Raw genomic sequence first — 22,534 nt, forward strand, 5'->3', positions numbered from 1 at the left:
CAACTACTTGTGGGACTTTAATTATTCACAATAAAAAATAAAGTTTAAAAATGTCATTTGGAGCATGGCAACCAGAAAAAATAGATTCTTCTTGATATTTGTGATTCTTATAGAATATGAATACAAATACTTAGAAATATTTGATGAACCCTGGAGGGTAAAGTCTTTTGTTTCATCTTGGTCAAAAGTGAATTAGAAAGTTTAGCTCAGTGTTTGTATTACTATTCAAGGTTATATGCTTGCAACATAAAAGTCAAAAGGCCGCTGTCGTTACAACCCTTGGAAGTCCAGCCAGAAATGTCTTTGTTGCCTAAAATTAAATAAGCTTGTGCCATAGCGTGAAAAATTGCTTACATTAGTCAATGGAATGACCATGTTTCAAAAAAAATTTCAAGTTTGGTATGTAACTGTAAATGGAAACGTGAAATATTTGGAAAATGTAGGATTTATTGAGAATTATTGTAATTGCCTTAACTAATCTAGACTAAATTAACCAGAGAGTAACTCCAGTTAGTGAGGGAATAATGAATATGTGATTACTTTTAAAGTAAATATGTTAAATCGATTGTTCTGTTCTTTTCTCTCTCTGTTGTTCCCCTTTTTATTTTATCTTTTGTGTTTGTAGTTTGAGATAGGCAGTGTCTTTTTCTCTGGACAATTTTAATTGAAATAATTCAGACTTAGATACCATTCAGAAAAGATCTATATTAAAATATCTTTATTAGCATTAAACAAAGCAGTAGTGAGAAAAAAAGAAAAATCTTTAGTAAGATCAAGGAAAAGTGAACGTACAAATTAGTATTAGGATGAAAAAGGAGAAACAACCATAGATACAGCAGAGATTAAATAATGAGAGGATTCTATGAAAAATTTTATGGTAATAGTTCGCTGCAACCTGGATGGGGTTGGAGACCATTATTCTAAGTGAAGTGACTCAGGAATGGAAAACCAAATATTGTATGTTCTCACTTATAAGTGGGAGCTAAGCTATGAGGATGCAAAGGCAAAGAATGACACAATGGACTTTGAGGACTCGGGGGAAGACTGAGGGGGGGCTTAGGCATAAAAGACCACATATTGGATTCAGGGTACACTGCTTGGGCGATGGGTGCACCAAAATCTCAGAACCCACCACTAAAAAACTTACCCATATAACCAAACACGACTTGTTCCCCCAAAACTATTGAAATAAAATAAAATTTAAAACAAATTATGGACATAAACTTGAAAAATTAAAAATGGACAAACCTCTAGAAAACAGACTTAAAAATAGATTCAATACTTCTATGTTTAAAGGAAAATAAGTAATTTAAAATGTCCCCCAAAAGAAAACGCCAGAATCAAATGATTCTACAGATAAGTCTGCCAGATTTTCAGGAAGTATATTACTTCTTGAAGGAGCAGAAAGGCTCCCCATCTTATTCCAAGAGAAAGTGCAGTAGTTCCCCCTTATCCACGGTTTCCATATCCATGGTTTCGGTTTCCACAGTTTGCTCTTGAGGTCTGAAAACAGTTGAGTATAGTATAGTAAGATATTTTGAGAGAGAGAGAGACCATCTTCATATAACTTTTACTACAGTATATTGTTGTATTTGTTTTATTATCATTAATCTTACTATGCCTAATTTATAAATTTAAATGTATCTTCCTAGATATGCATGTATAGGAAGAAACATAGTGTATATAGGGTTGGCACTATTCACGGTTTCAGGCATCCATTGGGGCCCTTGGAAGGTATCCCCCTTGGATAAAGGGAAACTTGTATAACTTGAAACCACACAATGCCATAGGAAATGAGAACATTGCCAGTCTCACTTATGAACTCACACATAAATTCCAAATAGTAAATATATGAAAGCAACCCTCTAAACTTTCTCGTTAGGTCCAATGCTTTGCAGTGTGTCTCTTCTTTTCCTATTATTTAATCTTAATAGTACTGAAATGGACTCCAACATCAGACTGGAAGTCAGAGTCCTTGCCGCTCTCCTGATTTTAAAGGCAGTGATGTGAATGTATCACCATTAAGAATGTCCTTAGCTGGCTGGGCGCGGTGGCTCAAGCCTGTAATCCCAGCACTTTGGGAGGCCGAGGCGGGTGGATCATGAGGTCAGGAGATCGAGACCATCCTGGCTAACACGGTGAAACCTCGTCTCTACTAAAAATACAAAAAATTAGCCGGGCGCGGTGGCGGGCGCCTGTAGTCCCAGCTACTCGGGAGGCTGAGGCAGGCGAATGGTGTGAACCCAGGAGGCGGAGTTTGCAGTGAGCCGAGATCGTGCCACTGCACTCCAGCCTGGGTGACAGAGCGAGACTCTGTCTCAAAAAAAAAAAAAAAAAAAAAAAAAAGAATGTTCTTAGCTGTAGGGATCTTTTTGATATAGACTCATTATCAGGTTAATGGAGTTCTTTCTATGCCTGGTTTGCTAGTTTAAAAGAGACTTAAGAGATAAAATAATCAAGTGTCATGAGTGAACACTGGCTCCTGATTTCAACAAACACATTTAGACAGTTTTTTTAGATATTTGAGGAAATCCAATCACTTTAACAATTTTATTATTATTTTACAGAGACAGGGTCTCACTCTGTTGCCCAGGCTGGAGTGCAGTGGTGTAATCATAGCTCACTGCAGCCCTGTACTCCTGGGCTCAAGCAGTCCTCCTGCCTCGGCCTCCCAAGAGGCTGGGACTACAGGCAATGCCACTGCACCTGACTGCTATAACAGTTTTTAAGTGTACGGTTCAGTGGCATTAAGGACATTCACATTGGTTGTGCCACTATCACCACTTCCTCTCCAGAACTTTTTCTTCTTCCCAAACTGACTATTTGGGGACTTATTAAACCTGAACTTCCCATTCCCCTCTCCCACAGCCCCTGGTATACCATTCTCCTTTCTAGCTCTATGGCTTTGACTAGGCTTGGTACCTCATATAAGTGGAATTATACAGTATTTGTCCTTTTGTGGGTGGCACATTTCACGTCACACAATGTCCTCAGGGTTCATGTGGTACCGTGTGTCAGAATTTCCTTCCGTTTTAAGGCTGAAGAGTATTCCATCATAGGTCTGTACCACATTGTGTTTACCCATTCATCCGTCAGTGGACATGTGGGTTGCTTCCAGCTTTTGGCTATTGTGAATAATGCTGCCATGAACATGAGTGTACAAATATCTGTTCAAGGCCCTGCTTTTAATGCTTTTGCATATATATCCAGAAAGATAATTGCTGGATCAATGCTAATTTTATGTTTGTTTGAGGAATTGCCACACTATTTGCTGCAGTGCTGCACCATTTTGCATTCCCATCAGTAAAGCACAAGGGTTCTAGTTTATCTAAATCCTTATCAACACTTGTCAGAAACTGCCCATATTTTTAATAGATCTCTATGAAGTAGGGCTGAAGAAGGAGAGGAGTTACTGGTCACCATTGTCTGCACAGCAGCCATGCCCACCTATGACACATGAGCCATTCACCCGCTGACAGGCAGACGACCCTCCGCACAGGTTGCCTTGCTCTTAACCATAACCAGGCCTAGGTTTTCCATGTGAGCCTGCCTGTACAACTTCCATCATGTCTCTAAAAAGGAGAGGGAAAGGAGGAGAACAGAACAGTGTATGATTTAGTGATACACACATGTAGTAGAATTGTTAGGTTTTAAAGGGCAGGGGAGTGATAAACATTATTCCTGATGTGAGGTACCTTTGGAGAGAAGCAGTTGAAGAGAATCAGGAAAGAATACAACAGTCTCAGTCACTTTCTGGTTTTCAAGTTGGGTGATGGTTTCCTTGGTGCTTTATTATTATGCTTCATTACTTCCGTAAGTTGCATACATCCTTTTGTATGTATAATTACATAATTTACATTTTACATCTTAAACCAGTGACTTTTATTCCTTAAGGCTTTTGTTCCTATGTGTTGGCCAAAGGTCTAGGACAGGTCAGAAATTTCCACTGGTATAGTCCGAGGCAGAAAGGAGAGAAGGAAGTGAGTTTTATAAAGCTTCATTTGTTCGGTATGTCCTCCCTATTTTATTTAGTATTAAAAAGACTTTTAGAAATGCAGTGGTAGAGTTAGAGCATGCAGTTTGTTGTTTTGCTTTTATTGTCCTTAACAACGGCAAACAGAAGAAGCAGATAGCCTTGCATAAGGTCACTATCATTTCAAAAACTGTCTTGACTGGTCCTTGAAATTTAAAAATTCTAGGAATTATTGCCTCAGAGAACACAGCACTGCATTCAGGAGCCAGCCACCAAGGCTGATGCTCAGTGAGATTTCGCTTACTGCCCTTTCACAGAATGCCTCACTCGAATTGAAAAAGCTAATTTAGAGGGAGCAGCCGTCACTTGTATCTGTAGACTCGTGAATAAATTTGAATTACTCAGCAAAGACATACTCCAAGCTCCGAGGACCTGGATTCTCAAATAACAGCCAATGATTATCACATCTAACATTGATGGGGCATTGACACTGTGGCTTCGGCTATTTTGTATAGATTGTCTCACCTAATCTTTAGAAATGTTATTATTTCAATTTAACTGATACTGAAACTTTAACATAACTTTAACTCAGCATCATATAGATAAGAAAAAAGCTAGAATTCAACACCAGTGTCTCAGTTTGACATGTCACCAACACTCTTAACTACGACTTAATTGTGACTGCATCTGGCCCCATCATCAGTAAGCCAAATGCTAATGGGTATAAAGTAGGTACTGAGGGCTGAATTTGGAACTCAGCCCTCTCCCTTTCTCTCCCATTCATATTTCTTGAACTGTCTGGCATTTGAGGAGTGTTCACTCATAGCTTGAATTGCTGAGCTCATTGGAAACATTACTGTTTTACCATTGTGGTGTTCAAGTGCACATACAGGCAGTAACCTAATTGTATTTATTTCTTATATCCCTATGAGACATTAGCAAACAAGCTGTGTACGTTCAGTCGCAGGCAAAAGAGTGGGGGGAATGGAGGAGTTCTGAGCAAACTTCAGTGATCAGTGGCTGAGGTATCATGAGGAGAGTGAGGAAGGTGGTACAGCTTTGAGGTAAGAGGCACAGGAGCAGCTTAGAAGACCAGACGGTAATGGGATGGGCGTGAGAGCTTAAAAGGTTGTGGGTGGCAATCAGAGACTCGTGGATGGCACTAAGGAAGCCGTGCATCTTTTCTAAGAAGGATAAAGGAAAAGAAAGTTCAGAGTACTTCATGATAATGTTGTTTTGGTGGAGGAAGAATTGGAAAATCCACATATGAGGCAATGGGTTCTATTTTACGTTGTAATAAAATGAATGCTTTGAACTGTGCTTCTGTTTTCTCATTTTTAGATTTTTTATCTCCTCACATCTTCAAATCTGTGAGCATTTGCCAAGATTCTTCCTTAGTCGTACATATTGCCTCCCAGCATTGCACAATCCTTATCCTTAAAAGTTGCATGCAATTTATCCCCTTCCTGGTGTGGTCAGATTTCCCTTCTCTCTCCTCCCTCCTCTCTTCCTCCCATCCCCTTTTCCCTTGTTGTGTTAGTTGCCTATTACCGTGTGACAAATCCTCCAAAACATAGTGGTTTAAAACAACAACGAGTTACCATCTCTCACAGTCTTGTGGAATGACCAGGTTCAACTAGGTGGTTCTTCAAGTTCTCTTGTGCAGCTGCAGCCAGGTGGTGGCTGGGGCTGAGTCATGCAAAGGACATCCAAGATGGCATCTTCATAACACTTCTGGTGCCTCAGCTGAGGTGCTTGGGGACAGGCTGGACAGTTTGTGTGTTCTGTCTCTCTCTCCTCCCACCCAACCCCATCTCTGTTCTCCTCTCCCACCCTTCTGTGTAGCTTCTCTACATGGCTAGCTTGGGCTTCCTCACAACATGGAAGTTTCAGGGTAGTCACACTTCTTAGATGACAGCTGTCTTTCCTCAGACAAGCATTCCAAGAAGTCTAAGTGAAAGGAAATTCCAAGCTTATGACCCAGCCTTGGAAGTCACTCAGCACCACTGTTGAAGACTTTCGTTATGTTGGTCCAAAACAGGTCATAGAGCCAGCCACAGAGCCAGCTCAGAGCCACCCAAAGGGAGCAGACCACCCATGGGCATGGATGCTGGGAGATGTGGTTTATTGGGGATGGCATACCTCTCAAAAGACCAGCCACCACACTTCTCCTTTGTTAAAAATGTCTGTCCCTTTCTCTGCTCCTTATAACTGAAATATCTTAAAGTTACTGTCTTACATCTTATTTCTTATGTTTTTTTCTAAGGAAGTTTATTGAAAGACTTCTTTGAAGAATTCTTACACATGCTCTCCAGCGAATCTTAAAATATTACTTTCATTTAGTAATATTACAATTAGGCCTCCAAAAAGCTCTATAGAGAAAAGCTGTGTGACTGTTTTTTAGAAAGTCTCTTTGGAAAATCATATTTGCTTCAGTTTTTAACAAGCGATGATAACATATCAAACTTAAAAGGCAGATCAGTTTTAGGGAAAAGTGATACACCGTCCTGTGTGGGTGTCCTTGGGTGAACTTCCCAACAATATTGCTTTTCATGCGTAGCCACTAATTAGAAAACCTGCTCTCTTGTTGGGGCTAAACTGTGGTTTACTTTTCTGGTTGGACTTCTTTTTGCTTATATTCAAGCTTTTACAGAAGCCAAAGCTTATTCCTTTTTAACCCTCAAAATAAAAAAAAAAAAAAGAACTCGAATCTAAAACATGTGTTGTGTAATTACATGGCAGTTTCAGAAATTCTTTTTAAAAAATCTTGCACCTATAGATGGCTTAACTTAGCTTCTGCAAATGCTATTGAGGACTTAGATTCTTCTGGGGAGTTAGCTTTTTCTTTTCTTTTTTTTTTTTTTTAAGAAGCTAAATCTCCAAAGCTTTTCTCTGATAATTATGAAAAACAACATGTGTAAGAGAAAGTGGGAAGTTGGAGGTGGCTAATAATTGGATATTTTTTCTACCCACAAACCTTGGGAAAACTCTGCTATAAGGATTAATTTGCTCATGAGATTTCACTTTGGTTGCCATTAAGGAAAAACGAACAGGAACAGCAAAGCAGAAGTGTTTCCTGACTCTGGGGAAAAGAGTCAAGGGTTTATGGTGGGAAACAGAGCACTCCTTTTTTCCTTTTACAGCAATTATAATTTATGTGAGGCATCTGAAGTTTGATATCACTTTTCTCACACAGGACTTTGTATAGACATCTAAAATCTGACTGAAAAATCATCAGTAATTGCAATTTCTCATTTGTCTTCATGCAGGAAAAAGATTTTATTTTAAAAATGTATTTTTTTCTGGCTTCATTGTGGTGTAATTGGCAAATATTGTATGTATTTAAGGGATACAATGTGATTTGATTTACTCATACATATACATTATGACATGATTACCACTATCAAGCTAATTAATGTGTTTATCACCTCACAGAGACATGGCTTTATTTTTTGTGGTGAGATTGTCCCAGCTCCTGGTAACCTCCATTCTATTTTCTGCTTCTGTGAGTTCCACTTTTTTAGATTCTGCATATAAGTGAGGTTGTGCAGTGATTGTTTTTCTGTGCTTTGCTTATTTCACTTCACATAACATCCTCCAAGTTCATCCATGTTGCAAGTGGCAGAATCTCCCCCTTTTTTAAGACCAAATACAAATGCGTTTATGCACATACCACGTTTTCTTCATTCATCTTTCAGTGCACAAGAGGTTGATTCCATATTAAAAAACCTTTTAGATTCTATCCTTTCCGCCCAGTTTTTTGGTTTTTTTTTCCAATGTAAACCATGAGAAAATAGCAATGGCTCTGTTGGTGATTTCCTTCCACATCTTCGTGGCATCTGCATGCACATTAAATGGGGATTCCAGCAACTTCCCGTTGTGGAGAGTCCCCCACCGCTCAGAGTTGTGGGGCCTTCAGGATCTACCAGTAGGAGGAAGGCATAAACATTTCCACTGAATAGGCAAAATGTGAAGACCCTTTACACTTCAGGCCCAGGCAAAATGCTTTGCCTACTCCCCTTCCCCACCCTCAGCCATCCCCACCAATGTTCAGCTCAGGGCTGCCCTTCGTTATGTCAACTGCTGATGGTGACACGTGAACCAGCCTGAGGAGGGAAGGGTAGCTGGGAGGAGAGGGGGCCAGGATGGACAGACGGGTTCTTCTTCATTGCTTCATTAATTTTCACACCTTATCCTGTGAAGTCATATTCTTCCCATTTTTGCAGATGAGAAAACTTTAAGCCAAGAGTTTTCATAACTTGCTCTCGTGCAAATTCATTCGAATAAGTATACAAGCGAAAGTATTTAAACTAAATAAAATCTAAGAATTTTGCTTAATCTTGGGTAACATGAAGGATTTTCATCTCCTCCTCATGGGCCAGCCAGTGGTCTTTTCACTACCCGATCCCCCTAGTAAGTAAGCTGTGGGTAACTGGTAATCCACCTATGAAGTCAAACGGGGAAACTGGTGAGGTAAGCCCGTGGCACTTAGTCAAGTAACAATAGTTGTCACTCTCTCTTGTTTAATCTTATAGTGGAGTACGACAAGGAGTTCTCCCCTCGTCAGCGACACCACAAAGAGTTCAAGTTCAACTTATCCCAGATTCCTGAGGGTGAGGCGGTGACGGCTGCAGAATTCCGCATCTACAAGGACTGTGTTATGGGAAGTTTTAAAAACCAAACTTTTCTTATCAGCATTTATCAAGTCTTACAGGAGCATCAGCACAGGTATGAAGGCTCGAGAAAGCCCCAAAGGTGGGGCTGGCCCCTGTTTCCCACCTTTTGTCATGACAATAACCCCAACTATGTCTGTGCAGGGTGACCTGGAGTTCAGGGGCAGCATGTGAGTACGATGAGGTGGGTGTTCTAAATGGGGGTGTTTAGCTGGTGAGATCTTTTGCTATTTGATTTTCCAAATAGCTGTCTTTTCCTAAGAAAGCTAGTGAATGTATTTATTATAAGCATCTTTTCTGATCAGATAACTCCATAATTAGGGATAAAATGTTCCCACTATTGTTTAGTCCTCATTCTGAATGATAGGTAAGGGTGGCTAAAATAAATTCATACATTAAAATTATATGATGCTTGTAAGTGATAATAATTCCAGTGAATACAAGGCTGTGTATTTGTGCACATAAGATACACATACACACATGTATCTTTGAGTAAGCTTGTGTGTGATGTATTTTTTTTTATCATTTGGATACAAGGGAGCTGTAGACTTTTTCCACGTCTATATTACTCTTGTTTCCTAAAACAAGGCCGGACCATTTTACAAAAGAACTGCAGTGAAGCATGTGCGTGGAGCTGCCTAGCAATACAGAAAAACTTACATGGAACAATTGCTGGAGGACTGGAAGGGCTGAGGGATGAAGTTTTAGAGTCGTTAGTATAGAAGAAGCCAATACACAGAAGCCAATGACCTCGGATTTTGCTTAGTATTTAGGGGTCAGTTTAGTAAGTCAGTGAGAATCAAGGCCTTTATGCATAGTAGATTAGTATTACCGTGTACTTCTTAGTGTGTACAAGGTGGAAATTAAGTAGGTGATATGATGGTCTGGCAATTATATGGCAGCTACAAGGATAAAAATGAAGGGAAGTGAACATATAGGGGGAGGGAACTCCACACTTCCAGACTCCATAAGGGATTTGTCAGCTTTGGTTTTATAAACCAAGTCCAGGTTCCCACTTTTGGTCTTGTGAGTCTATTGATTTCCCAAGAATTTCCGAAGGCTTAAGAATGACTTTGGTTTTTCCTGAATGTATTGATCTGTGTGTGGGTCTGTCACAAATACACACACTGAACTCATAGGGAACATTAATTTGCCCTGTGAAAGGTTCATTTTTGTTTTGAAAGCACCGCCAGCATCCAGCCCTTGTGCATATTTAAGTCTGTAATGGGGAAACACAGAAGGAGGAAGGACAGATGCCATGCTTTGGGACATTTCATGGTATGAACGTACATGCTGATAGTTGTAGGTAATTCATAGCTAGGAGAGCTAAATAATTAGTAAAATATATCCATTGTGGTAATTTTATAATGGGCCACGATTTTGGAACAAAAGGGAAGTTTTCTGATATCTGATTCTCACTCCTAAATAAAAATATATTCAGTGGCTATACTACTGAGGGCCTCTTTTGAAAAGCACGTTTTTTGTTGCTAGATTTTTGTCTGTTGATACTTCAGAGATAATTGGTATTCACTGACTCTTTGGAACTGTTTTAGCCATTAATTTTCAGTCTGCCTAATTATTTATTTCATTATATTTCTCTGGTTAGAATAACCTACTGGCATCTTTTTGGCTCAGAAATATATTGGGAATACATGTTTTTCTCCGTCCTGCAGGAAAACCTTTATAGTGAAAACCCTAGGCTTGGAGTTAAGTGACCATGGCATTTTAAAAAATTGTTATTTGTTTTAAAAAAGAGAGAGAGAAAGTTAGCAGAACATGTGTAAGGTTTATACTGAACTCCAGCCAAAAAAGAACAGCTGCCCTGTGCTTAGGATGGTGGTGTCATACTTCCTCGAGGCCAGCAGTGAGTTTGGAAAATAAAATCCTGAATGGCCCCAACCTTTGATGACTCTCTATCAAAGCAGAGAGTTGTAGTTTCTTTGCCTTCTAGGATGGGAGCATTTGGCACCTGCATGTGTTTCATTGTTGTGCATAGGAAAGGGGAAATTCTGGGAGAACTGGGAGAGTTTCATGCTTTTGAAGGGCTCCAGTTTGGCCAGGAAGAGATTTTCTTTTCTTATCTGTGGGCCAGGAGCCCAGGCCTCCTGCCGCCTCCTAGCGTTCTTCCAGAGGCCTCCAGATTCAGCTGCAGGACTCCTTCCGGGGGAAGGTTTGATCTCCCCATCTGTACCATCTTGGGGTGTCTTGTCTGAAAACAATTTTCCAGGCTTGTGAAGAAATGTATTTGTCCAATGTGTTTAAGTGAAATTTGTAGTAGTTGATGGATTAACTCCATTTAACAAGTGTTTGTATTGCAAAATAGTTGGCCTCCTTGAAAAATTAAAAACAGAGTCAGGGTTTTAAATGCTGAGTCACACACTCAGCTGGGGTAGCAGAAGTTGTGTGTCGGCCTTCTGATACTAAAGACAGTTAGGAAGCCTGGCCCAGGGAGGCTCAGGGAAGATTCTTGCAAGATGGGCTTTTGCTGTGAATTCTGCACAAACATGTTCCTTTGACTGAAAAGAAATCAAGGGACCAGGTAAGTTTAAAAAGAAAAAAGGTGGCTACTTGAATAGATGGTGCTTTTAGTAAGAACAAGGAAACACTTGATACTTCACTCAAAAGTTGAGAATAAGCCCTTAGATGGAGTCTAAGTCATAGAAGATTTGATTGAAGCAACTCATAGATTAGAATGGAATCAGCAATGTAATAGGGAAACAGTTTTTGCAAAAATTACATTGGCAAGGGAAATCTGACTTAACTGACTCCATCTTGGTTCTACTTGGCTAAATTGCTCTTGCTCATTCTTGTGCAGAGGCCATAGTGGTCCTTTCCTTGAACAGATCCCCTTCATGTTTGAAAATTGAAACTATATTTGTAAAGAGGTGACAAGGTTAGAATTATGGTAGGGGATCAGGCTTTGCTAAAGAATAGGCATAAACAGTGACCTGCCATTGATCAGCTTACTTGTCTGTAAGTTGCTGACTGCCCCAGAATCATGTAACTGGGGCTCACAAAGTGTATAACTTGCCTAACTACACCTATAGATAACATCACTATTGTGAAAGCTAAAGAACTTGTCTTTGAGATATTTTTCAGAGTTAGCATTTCGGCAGACCACGAGATGCCACCTCGTCCTGAGATTCCTTCCTAGGAACTGACTCAGCTATGTGAAGACAGTTTTAGACACCCCTGTGATTTCATCCTCGGTCAATCAGTGATTTCAGTTCCCCAGCTCCCTGCCCGTCAAAGTACCCTAAAAACCCTAGCCTCCAAATTCTCGGGGAGGCATATTTGAGAAATACCTCCTGTTGTACTAGTTGGCTGGCCCTATGATTATTAACCTCTTTCTTTGCTGTAATACCTGCTGTTTTCAGTGCATTGGCTTTTCTGGACAATGGGCAAGAAGAACCCATCAGGCTGCAACAATAGTCTGCATCATTAAGCTTGAGTAGCACACGATGCCTTTGCACTTTATTTATTTTTAGACCTTTACTTCATGGTATTGCATGTTGTTTAAAAGATGACTTGGTGTTAAAATTTGGTGTTACAAATCATTGTGTCCTTGTGATGATGCAAGTAAAAAAATTGCATTTATATAGTAGTTACAGTTTGGAAAAGGCCTTCTCTTATATTTTCTTATAAGGGTTTTACCATGACCCTATCAGATAGACAGGGCAGACATGTTATCTTTGAGAGAACAAAGTATGGCACATATGAATTTTGCCAAGACCAAATAATTCCTAAACTGTTGTCTGCTATGCTTCCTAAAAGTCACTTTGATGATGTGGGTACAGTCTCAAGATAAAGATGAAGTACTAGAAAGAGGTAAGCAACCTCCTTATGACACATCCTCACACCTCCATTTCCTTAGGTTTGAAGCAGACATCCCAAGGATGCTTCTGTTTGAATGGCAAATGTTTTCATAGGTAGTGAAGATCTGTGTCTGTTAGAATTCAGACTCTGGTACTTTGATGTCTAAGGCCTTCCTACAGAAAACCTTTGCAAAACTTTGTTGATCTCTTGATCAACCACTGGTCTATTAACAGCTTTTCTAGAGGAGGAGAGTAGAGGGGAAGAAAGATTGGAATAAATTTACACAAAAGTATTATATATTTGTCACTTTACTTCTTTACTATTTTTTCTGTATTGCATACATACTAAGCTGACTTCACACCGGGAGTATAGACTGCTCTGAATGACTTCTGACCTTTCATAGTCACGCATGGTAGCATCATGAGTACATGCTTTTCACAACATGCACTCATGATCTTTGTTCTGTAGCACCTTTATATGAATAGTGACATTTTGAGGTCTTTAGAGAATATCATTCTACATTTTTTTACTTGGTTAAAGGCATACTTTTACTGTTGTAATTGAATTTTGTATACCTAGAAGTCAAAGAGCATCTCTTGAAAGCCAACCGGAAATTGTAACAGACATGTTCAATATCTGAATCGTGGTCCTGTTTGGTCCATGAATCGGCCACACTTGTCTCTGCTAGTTTTGAAATTCCGTGTTCTGCTCCCTGTGTTTTGGCATTTGCGTTGCTTGGCAGTGATGGTCTATATTCTGTGTGTATGATAACTTTTCTTCTCCATGTTCTATCATGGTACAATCTTTTGGGAGACATTTGAAGAATTACCAAATTTAAAATTTATGTTCCATTTAAGCAATATCCCAGGTTACTCCTCTGTTTAGAAATAGGCAAGGATGTTTTTTGTCATTTGTTTTTAGAGTTTGGTTTATATCTTCATTGTAACTTCAGAATCCTTAGGCTTTGAAGAAATGCATCTTAAAATCAAGGAGGGAAATGCTGCTTTATAGTTGGTTTTCATGTTTTTGGTTTTTGTTTGTTTGTTTGTTTTTGTTTTGAGGCAGAGTCTCGTTCTGTTGCCCAGGCTGGAGTGCAGTGGTGCGATCTCGGCTCACTGCAAGCTCCGCCTCCCGGGTTCACACCATTCTCCTGCCTCAGCCTCCCGAGTAGCTGGGACTACAGGCTCCCGCCACCATTCCTGGCTAATTTTGGTTTTCATGTTTTTAATACATTTTTATTGAAGTTAAAGCTACATATAAAATTTACCATCTTTACCATTTTTAAGTGTATAGTTCAGTGGTAATAAATTTATATTCTTTTCTTCCCCCTTCATCCCTCCCTCCTCACTAAAACAGGAAGATTTCCTCAGGCAAGCACAGAAGGCTGCTGCTGGAGTCTCCAGGAACAATCCCAGACTGAATTATTGCTTTAATTTTTGACAGAATTCACAAAATCTTACCTATTTTACAGATAGAATATAATTGTCCCAGGAGAGAAAAGGGTAAAAACACATTTTCCAGAATTTTTAGTTCGATACTGCACTCTGAACCATTCACAGAGATCATGAACACAGGAATAAGCAGGGGAATGAAGATGAGTTCAGATTTGCACGTTTGAGTCATGGTGTCAGTACCCGAGACGATGTGAGATATAGAAGTTTTGAGCTCAGCAGAATAAGCTAAACTACAGTAGGAGATTTTTTGAGACCATAGGCAAGCCACTGAAGTAGGTTACATAGACCAGACGTGTAAGAATAGAAAACCTAATTGACCTTGTACCATTTATTGAAAATACTACCTTTTTCTCGTGTGCTTTAGTGGCACCTTTCTCATAAATTTGGTGACTATATATGTGTGAGTCCATTTTTTTGGATCTTTATTCTGTTCCATGGGTTAATTTTTCTCTTCTTGCACCAATACTCCACTGTCTTAATTCCTTCATTTTTGTAATAAGGCTTGATATCTGATGTGTAACCTCAAAATTGTTCTTGAGACTTTCTTGGCTATTAATGGCCCTTCACATTCCCATATAAATTTTAAAATCAGTTTGTTTCCACAAAAAATAAAAACAAAAAAACTTGCTGGGCTTCTGATTGGAATTGCATTAAATCTAGAGATCAATTTGGAAGGATTTACATCTCACCAATAATGAGTGTTTCATTTCAAGAATGTGGTATTTACTTAGGCCTTCTTTAGTAACTCTCAGTAATGTAGTTTTTTATATGTCTTGAACATTTTTATTAGATTAATTTTAGGTATTGAAGTTTCTGTTGCTGTTATAAATGCTATTATTAGTTTTTTAAAAAACTCAGTGCCGAATTGGTTTTTGCTCACATATAGCATACCGTTGATTTTTATTTGTATCCAGCAACCTTGCAAATTTACATGTTAATTCGAATAGTTTTTCTGCATGACCTTTTGGAATTTCTGTGAATATAATCTATAAATATTAGTTTTATTTTTTCCTTTTCAATTCTGTTTTTTATTTCTCTTTTTCTTGTTTTATTGTGCTGGCTAGGACGTCCAGTACAATGTTGAAATTTTTCAGATTTCTGTCAGATTTTTTAATCTCAGATAAAGATTTAATATTTTATCATTAAGAATGATGATTGTTGTAAATATTTTTGTAGATAACTAGTAGATAAAGGAAATTATTCTCTATTTCTAGTTTTCTAAGAGTTTTTTAAAATTACGAATGGCATGGATTTATCAAATGTTTTTTCTGAATTTTGGGACAATCATATAATTTTTCTTCTTTATAATGTTATGTGTCTGCCATATTAAATGTTAAACTAACCTCATATTCCTGGAACAAGTTCAACTTGTGATTTATTATTCTTTTAATATAAGGCTGGATTCAAAGACCATATCTGATAACGTTGCTATCTGGATCACCTATGGGTCTATTTCCATTATCTGTTTGTTCCCTTAATTTTTCCTTATTTGGTTTTATTTCCTGGCAAGCCTGCTAATTTTCCATTTATGAAATTCTGGACATTATTTAAGAAAAAAGTTCTAGATACTGTTATCTCCTTCCAGACTAGATTCAGTGTTCTTCTGTAAGGCAGACAAAATATGGGCAAATCACCTTTTTCTTTTTGTTCCAGGTTAGGCAGGGTTTAAGGATGTATTAAGGCTTATCTGTTTCTGGTTTTCCCTTTCTCCTAGAGTTTAGCCCTTTCAGCTATAAAAGTCTAGGATGCTGGGCACAGTCAGTGGCTCACATCTATTAATTCAGCACTTTGAGAGGCCAAGGTGGGAGGATTGCCTGAGCGTAGGAGTTCAAGACCGGCCTGGGAAACATAAGGAGATCCTGTCTCTACAAAAAAAAAAAAAACACATTAGCCAGGCATGGTGGCTCATGCCTTTAGTCCCAGCTACTCAGGAGGCCAAGGTGGGAGGATTGCTTGAGCCTGGGAGGTCAAGGCTGCAGTGAGCTATGATTGCACCACTGCACTCTATCCTGGGCAACAAAGCAAGAACTTGTCTCAAAATTTTTCTTTTAATTTTAAAAGTCTTAAAAAAAAACATAAAAGTCTGGAATGTTCACAAGAGCCCCTCTTCCTTGGTGGACTCTGTACTCGATTTTTTAGCTCCTCAGCACTGTGAGACTGCCAAACCCTCTGCTTTGTTTTTGAGCCTCTAAACAGTTTCTTTCTGCTTGTTTTCTCAACTCCTCATCCTGTATAAACACAGCTTAATATCTGGCAAATACCTCAGATAGAAATGTTGGAGTTCAAGGAGGCCAGGACTCGAAGAGCCAAAGTCCTAGAGGAAAGGGACTACATAGAAGTGACCCAAGCATCTATGAGATCACTTTTATGAGCTTATTTCCATGCAGCCCCCTTTTTTCCTGGGACTTTAGCTCTTCTCACAGACTAGCTGCCTTGAATTTTGATTTTCTCCCGAGCCAGTCATACTGCGTAAAGCTCTAGACCGCTACCACTTGCTGCTTGGTGTCTGTGCCTCATACTATAAATTATCAAATGCCCTGAAAAGAAAAGGCAGCAGCAAACACAAGGCTCACCTTAATGCATTTCCTTTCTCCCTGAGGTCTTGACCCGTCTAGTGTTGCCTTGCTTGGTTGCTCTAAGAGAACTTCAAACAAGTTTGTTTTTTAGTTAATTCAGTATTTTTTAAGTGGGAATGTTAGTTTGATATGTCATGACCAGAAGCTTAAGTCTTTGAAGTGTAATATGTTTTATCATTTTCATTTGGAAATCTTTTTAATGAATCCCGACAAATGTTGACATTTGATTCAGTAATGAAATGGCATAGTCCTGGAAACAAGATCTGGACCCAATAGATGATCCAGTTCCAGGATGGTGGAGAGTGGTTTCTTTAGAAAAGCATTACCTATAGACTGATCACTCTATAAAATCTGTTGGATTTTCAGTGTTGCCTGCTGAAATGAAGACAAAAGTTCACCCTTTTTAGATACCTGAGACGGGTTTCTTTTTTGAAGAGAAGGGCAAATTTGAGAAAGCCAGGATGGGAGAACACTATTATAGTTTGGGCAGAAGAAAACCAAAGCCTTTTATCCCTGTGCCCAGCCACACCTTTTTCTCTTTCTGTGTCGGGCTTTCACAGGTTTGATCCTTAGGGACTCCTGAAATCTTACTGCTGACTTGATAATCTCTGGCTCCCTCTGTGTGGGCCTCGAAAGGCAAGCAGTGAGCTCTTCAGTATTTGTTCCTTTGCCCTGAAAAAGGGATAATACAAGTGACCCATGGTTCAGGTTATGTAACTGGTTAGTTTCATCTTCCTAGTCAAGGGCATATGACTTATACCTAGAATGGTCTACTTGGGGAGAAAAAAAAAAAAAAAGACTGCTCAAGGAGCCATCAGACCTTCTTGTTCCTCAGCCTATGTTCTGTTCTTGGTAAGGCACAGGGTAGAAGAGAATGTTATGGAGAGGAATTAAAGTTATAAAGAATCATATACACTCAAAAGAATGCTAAAACATTTTATGCTGGTGGGAAGAGCCAGTGGGTGGTGGGCAGGAGACGCTGTTCTTTGGGAACTGCCTTTCTACTTGGTAAACATGAAGAGAAAAGAAAATAGGTTTTTATTTCTGGAAACTATGCCTTATATATTTATTATTCATGCCTAGAAACAGATTGCTTTGGTTATGTGCGTCTCCATACTATGTTGTCCAGCTTTGTGGGAGGCAGGCCATGCCAGTGGTTAAGATTACTTTGTAACCCCATAAATAGGTACATCTACTATATACCCATAAAAACAAAAAATGAAAACCTTTTTTAAAAGATTACTTTGTAAAACAACTTTAAAAAAAATCAATAGCACTTTTACTATTTCATTTCCCCACCTTGGACGGGAAAGTGGAAATGTAGAGTTGGTGATGAGAACTAAAACATGTAAGATTTGCATGTCACATGTTTAAAACGTAGCAGGGGCTGGGGGCAGTGGCTCACGCCTGTGATCCCAGCACTTTGGGAGGTCGGGCAGGTGGGTCATTTGAGGTTGGAAGCTTAAGACCAGCCTGACCAACAGGGTGAATCCCCGTCTCTACTAAAATACAAAACTTAGCCAGGCGTGGTGGCATGCACCTGTAATCTCAGCTACTCAGGAGGCTGAGGCAGGAGAATCACTTGAACCCAGGAGGCGGAGGTTGCAGTGAGCCAAGATCATGCACTCCAGCCTGGGTGACAGAGCAAGACTCCCTCTCAAAAATAAATAAATAAACAGACAAACTAACTAAATAAAAATAACAGGTGACAAACTCCGCACTTGATCACTAGTGAAGGTTAGAGTATACCCCAGTGTATGGAAGCATTGTTGTGTTTATGTGGCCAAAGAGAACAGACTGGGTAGCCGTCAATTTGTATAAAGTTTCCATCCTCTTTCCCCCTCTTACCCTGCCTTGGACATATAGAACCAAGACTTCTAATAACACTGATACTTTGGACTCGATCTTACCTGCAGTTCTGTTTATTAGCCTAATTCGATGACTCCCTGAGGGTTATGCCAATCCATAAGACACACTGACTTGTGGAGCAGCCTACATTTGGTTTGCACTGTTTTAGGGAGAGGAGCAAGAAATCTTGAGAGCAGATAGCTTTCAACTCTAGGTTCACAAAACAGGCACAGGTAATACTGCTCATATTTCATGGAGAGGTAGTCTGGCTTTAGGTCCTTGGCTCACAAAGTGTGGTTCTTAGACCAGCAGCATCAGCATCACATGGGAACCTGTTAGAAATGCAGATTCTCAGGCCCCTCCCCAAGCTTACTGAGTCAGAAGCCCTAGGGGTGAGGGGCAGCAATCCATGTGTTAAGCCCCCCAGGGGATTCTGATGCAGGCTACACTTGAGAACCACTGATAAAAGAGCACATACAACACATGAGCCCAACTGCCTGGGTTCAAATTCCAGCTCTGCATCTGCTGGCTGTGTGACCACGTGCAAGCCACTTAATCTCAATCTCTCTCTCTCTTTTTTTTTTTTTTTTTTGAGATGAGTTGTGCTCTGTCACTCAGGCTGGGGTGCAGTGGCACAATCTCAGCTCACTGCAACCTGCACTTCCCAGGCTCAAGAGATGCTCCCACCTCAGCCCATGCCCAGCTACATTTTGTATTTGTTGTAGAGGCAGGGTTTTGCCATGTTGCCCAGTCTGGTCTCGAACCCCTGGGCTCAAGTGATCTACCTGCCTCAGCCTCCCAGAGTGCTGGGATTACAGGTGTTAGCCACCATGCCCTGCCCACTTAATCTCTTTGTGCCTCAGTTTCTTCATCTATAAACCTGTAATAGCGTTAATAGTATTTACCTCTTATGGTTGTTGTGAGGCATTAATATATGTAAGAGTACTTAGAACAGTCACATGGAAAACACCATGTTAAGGTTTGCTATGTTAATATTCTAACAGCAAAGTGATTTATGTTGGTTTTTTAAAGATGAAATAGCCCCTACAGAATCAAGTTGCATTTGATATTTGAAACATCTCTTCATACCATGCTAGCCTTTGGGTGAAAACTGAGTAATATCAAAGACTGTAAAAAAAAAAAAAAAAAAATGCAAGTGTAGCCAAATAATGTTCATTCGTATGTGTTACTCAGATTTGTATGTGTACATGTATGCAGCAGTTTACTCTTGTTTGTAGTACTCTTGTTTTCAAATATATGATGCCTTTTCTATCTTTCTAATGGTAAAAATTTAAACATAATCTATACCGTACCTTACGTAAGGAAAAAGTAAAAAGCATGAGCTTGACTCCTTAATTTTCTAAAATGAAAATGGATTTTTTTTTTACTTTCATTCTATTTGAAAAATGAATTTTTCTTATTGCAGAAAGTCAGTTCCTCCGTGTATGAATGTTGTTTTGTATTTTAATTTAACATCAAGTCCAGACATACAAATGCAAAGGAATGTGTTATGGAGAAATAAAGAACAAGACCACAGAATCACCTTATTGAGTATTTCATAAATCTGCTTACTTTGAATATATAAATGCCAGTTTATCAAGAGCATTTTCTAGCAAAATGGTTAGTAGTAAACACTGCTATACTTTGACCCCGGCATTGTGACCTTGATGGGTGTGTGGTTTGTCAGGAAAGGGTCGAAGCCTGTCCACCAGGAACTCAGGCACCTCCTGCCCTTCTCCGAGGGCAAAGGAGAGAAAGGCCTGCTGTATTTTGGCAATAGTGCTCTCTGTCTCTCAGCCCAGTGGTGTATCACTGATGTGAGCATGTGCCTTGGAGGCTGTGTGATGGGAGGGATACGCAGGGATAAATCTTGCCCACAAACACCAATTCTACTAGTCTTTGTGAGTGGCTTTCTGATTCATCAACTCTAAAGCCGGGGTGAATTTTTGAAATTTTCCAGAAATATCTTATTAGCATATTAATTTGTTAAGAACCTCATTTGCCCAGGATGACCACAATATGAGGAATATCGTGCTCTGAGGTTGGAATAACATTGAGAAGAGTAACACTGTTACATCCTTGAAGATCGGAAGCGTATTCATCATGCAAATGTAGGGTCTGAGTTAGTTGAGAACAAAATAGTCGATAACTGCATTCAAAATTATCTTCCCTTGTTTCAAGATTTTCTTTCGTGGTTTGCCAACTTGAGAGTATGTCACCTCAATAGGAAGGTCCAAGTAATCTAGGCATGGTGATGATTTTGGCCAGTCTCTAGGATTCTTTATCAGTGACACACATTTTAGGTGAGAACATCTCTTCTCAACTCTGCCAAAGTGAGATTTAGAAGGGAAAGCTTATTTTTCACATGGCAAAATCAGATGCATCTTCTTCGGGGCTACACTTTTACAGTCCGCAGACTAGGAAGGCCATGTATCCCTGAGGAAACATTAGTACATGTGGGTCAGACCAGAACCGTTTTAGTGATTTGTCATTAATAGCATCTCTTCAATATCTGCATTGTTGGAAGCTTTGAGGGTGAGCCCATGAAGTTGTGTCTTAAAGCTTCATTCCTTTTTCAAGCTCCTGTCCCTGGTGGTGTGAACATATTAGTGATGTTCTCATGCTGGACACAGCTTATTCTGCTTGGAAGGAGCAGAGCAAGATTGGGAGGGTCACTGGGGCTCCACCACAATGCCACCATCTACAACTGACACCAGCCATCTCGGGCGCCTTCCTGCACGCACTCTCATACCTACCTGACCCTGATGGGGGAGGCCCACTGGTGATCGATTGATTTATTTAGACAGGGTCTCACTCTGTCGCCCAGGCTGGAGTGCAGAGGTGCGATCATGGCTCACTGCAACCTCCACTTCCCTGGACTCAGGTGATCCTCTCACCTCAGCTTCCCAAGTAGTTGGGACTACAGGAGTGCACTACCATGCCTGGCAAATTTTTGTATTCTTTTGTAGAGGTAGGGTTTCGCCATGTTTCCCAGGCTAGTCTCAAATTCCTGGCCTCTGGCAATCCTCCCGCCTCAGCCTCCCAAAGTTCTAGTATTACAGGCATGAGCCACCACACCCAGCCTTCCCAACTGGTGATTTTTAACCTGTACCTGTCCTGTGTATCTTATTGTATTTTCTGTATCCAGCTGACTTTGGTCCCTTACTTTATTCTGAGCCCTTGGACAGTACTTTCAGCCTCTGCCCTGTCTGCTTCATGACTCTACTTTTTAGATACGTGACGGCTAAGGACCTGGGCTCTGATTAAATTCCATTTGCCCCACTTAACAGCCATGTGACCTTGAGACCCTTTCTGGGAGCTCAGCTGTAGAAGAGAAGACATAGGTCGTGCCTTTTCTGGCTGTCCTGAGGAATAAAGGCTGTTGACACAGTCAATATTCGCTGTTCCTGTATCCCACTTGGCCCAATTATCTTAAGTCCATGCTCTGCCTCGCTTCCCCTTCCAAAGGCCCCGAGCATCCTAGGTCTAAACATTGAAGTCCAAGCCTTCCTTGCTGCGGTAGGACTACAGAGAGCTTTCATCTTTCGAGGCTCAGCCACTAGACTGCACTTGTTGACCTCACAAGCTTCTTGAGCAGTGAGAACAGTCAGTGTTCTCATTGTACGATTAGAAAAGTGTGCCACAGAACAACGCAAATTCATGGGGCCCCAGAGTGACTCGGTAGCAGAGTCGGGATGGAAACTGGGCTCCCCACATCCGTGAATCTGCACTGACTCTGTAGGTGCGAATGCTTCATGTCATGACATGTAATCCTCATCTTCCGCCTTTGCCCCAGGTTTAACTTTTGATTCATGTTCTCCCTCTTTAATTCATTCCTTCTCTTTCTCCTCTTCTCTGTTTTCCTCCTCCTCCGTGGATGACATGCATTTGTCTCATTCCCCACATTCTCTTGGACGAGGCTGCCATTTTCTTTATCACAAACCCTGATCTTTAAAAGTAAAAGCTCATTCTGCCAGCTGTGCTACCCTCACACTTTGAACTGTATTTCTCTGTATCCTTATTATAAGTCTTTAAAATGTAGGTGCCTAATCTAGTCGTCAGAGGTAACTCGGCATGCGCTCATGGGCCCCGCCTTGAGGGCAGCCTCACCCCTGAGATTCCTACCGGGTCTTGATGCTAGAGAGTGCCAGCCACATTCTGCCCGTGACACCGATGTGTGCTGTGCTTCCTCTG

At 40.2% G+C, this 22,534-nt stretch overlaps 1 protein-coding gene across 1 annotated transcript in view; it reads left to right on the forward strand.

Annotated features, from left to right (window-relative positions):
• The window catches only part of BMP6 (bone morphogenetic protein 6), a 154,165-nt gene that overhangs the window by 109,651 nt on the left and 21,980 nt on the right, over positions 1-22,534 (forward strand). Inside the window, exon 2 of the mRNA XM_024248953.3 lies at positions 8,509-8,701. Coding sequence (XP_024104721.1) covers positions 8,509-8,701 — 193 coding nt within the window. The remainder of the gene's footprint in view (positions 1-8,508; positions 8,702-22,534) is intronic.

The sequence above is a fragment of the Pongo abelii genome, chromosome 5 (assembly GCF_028885655.2).
Source record: "Pongo abelii isolate AG06213 chromosome 5, NHGRI_mPonAbe1-v2.0_pri, whole genome shotgun sequence".
NCBI lineage: Eukaryota > Metazoa > Chordata > Mammalia > Primates > Hominidae > Pongo > Pongo abelii.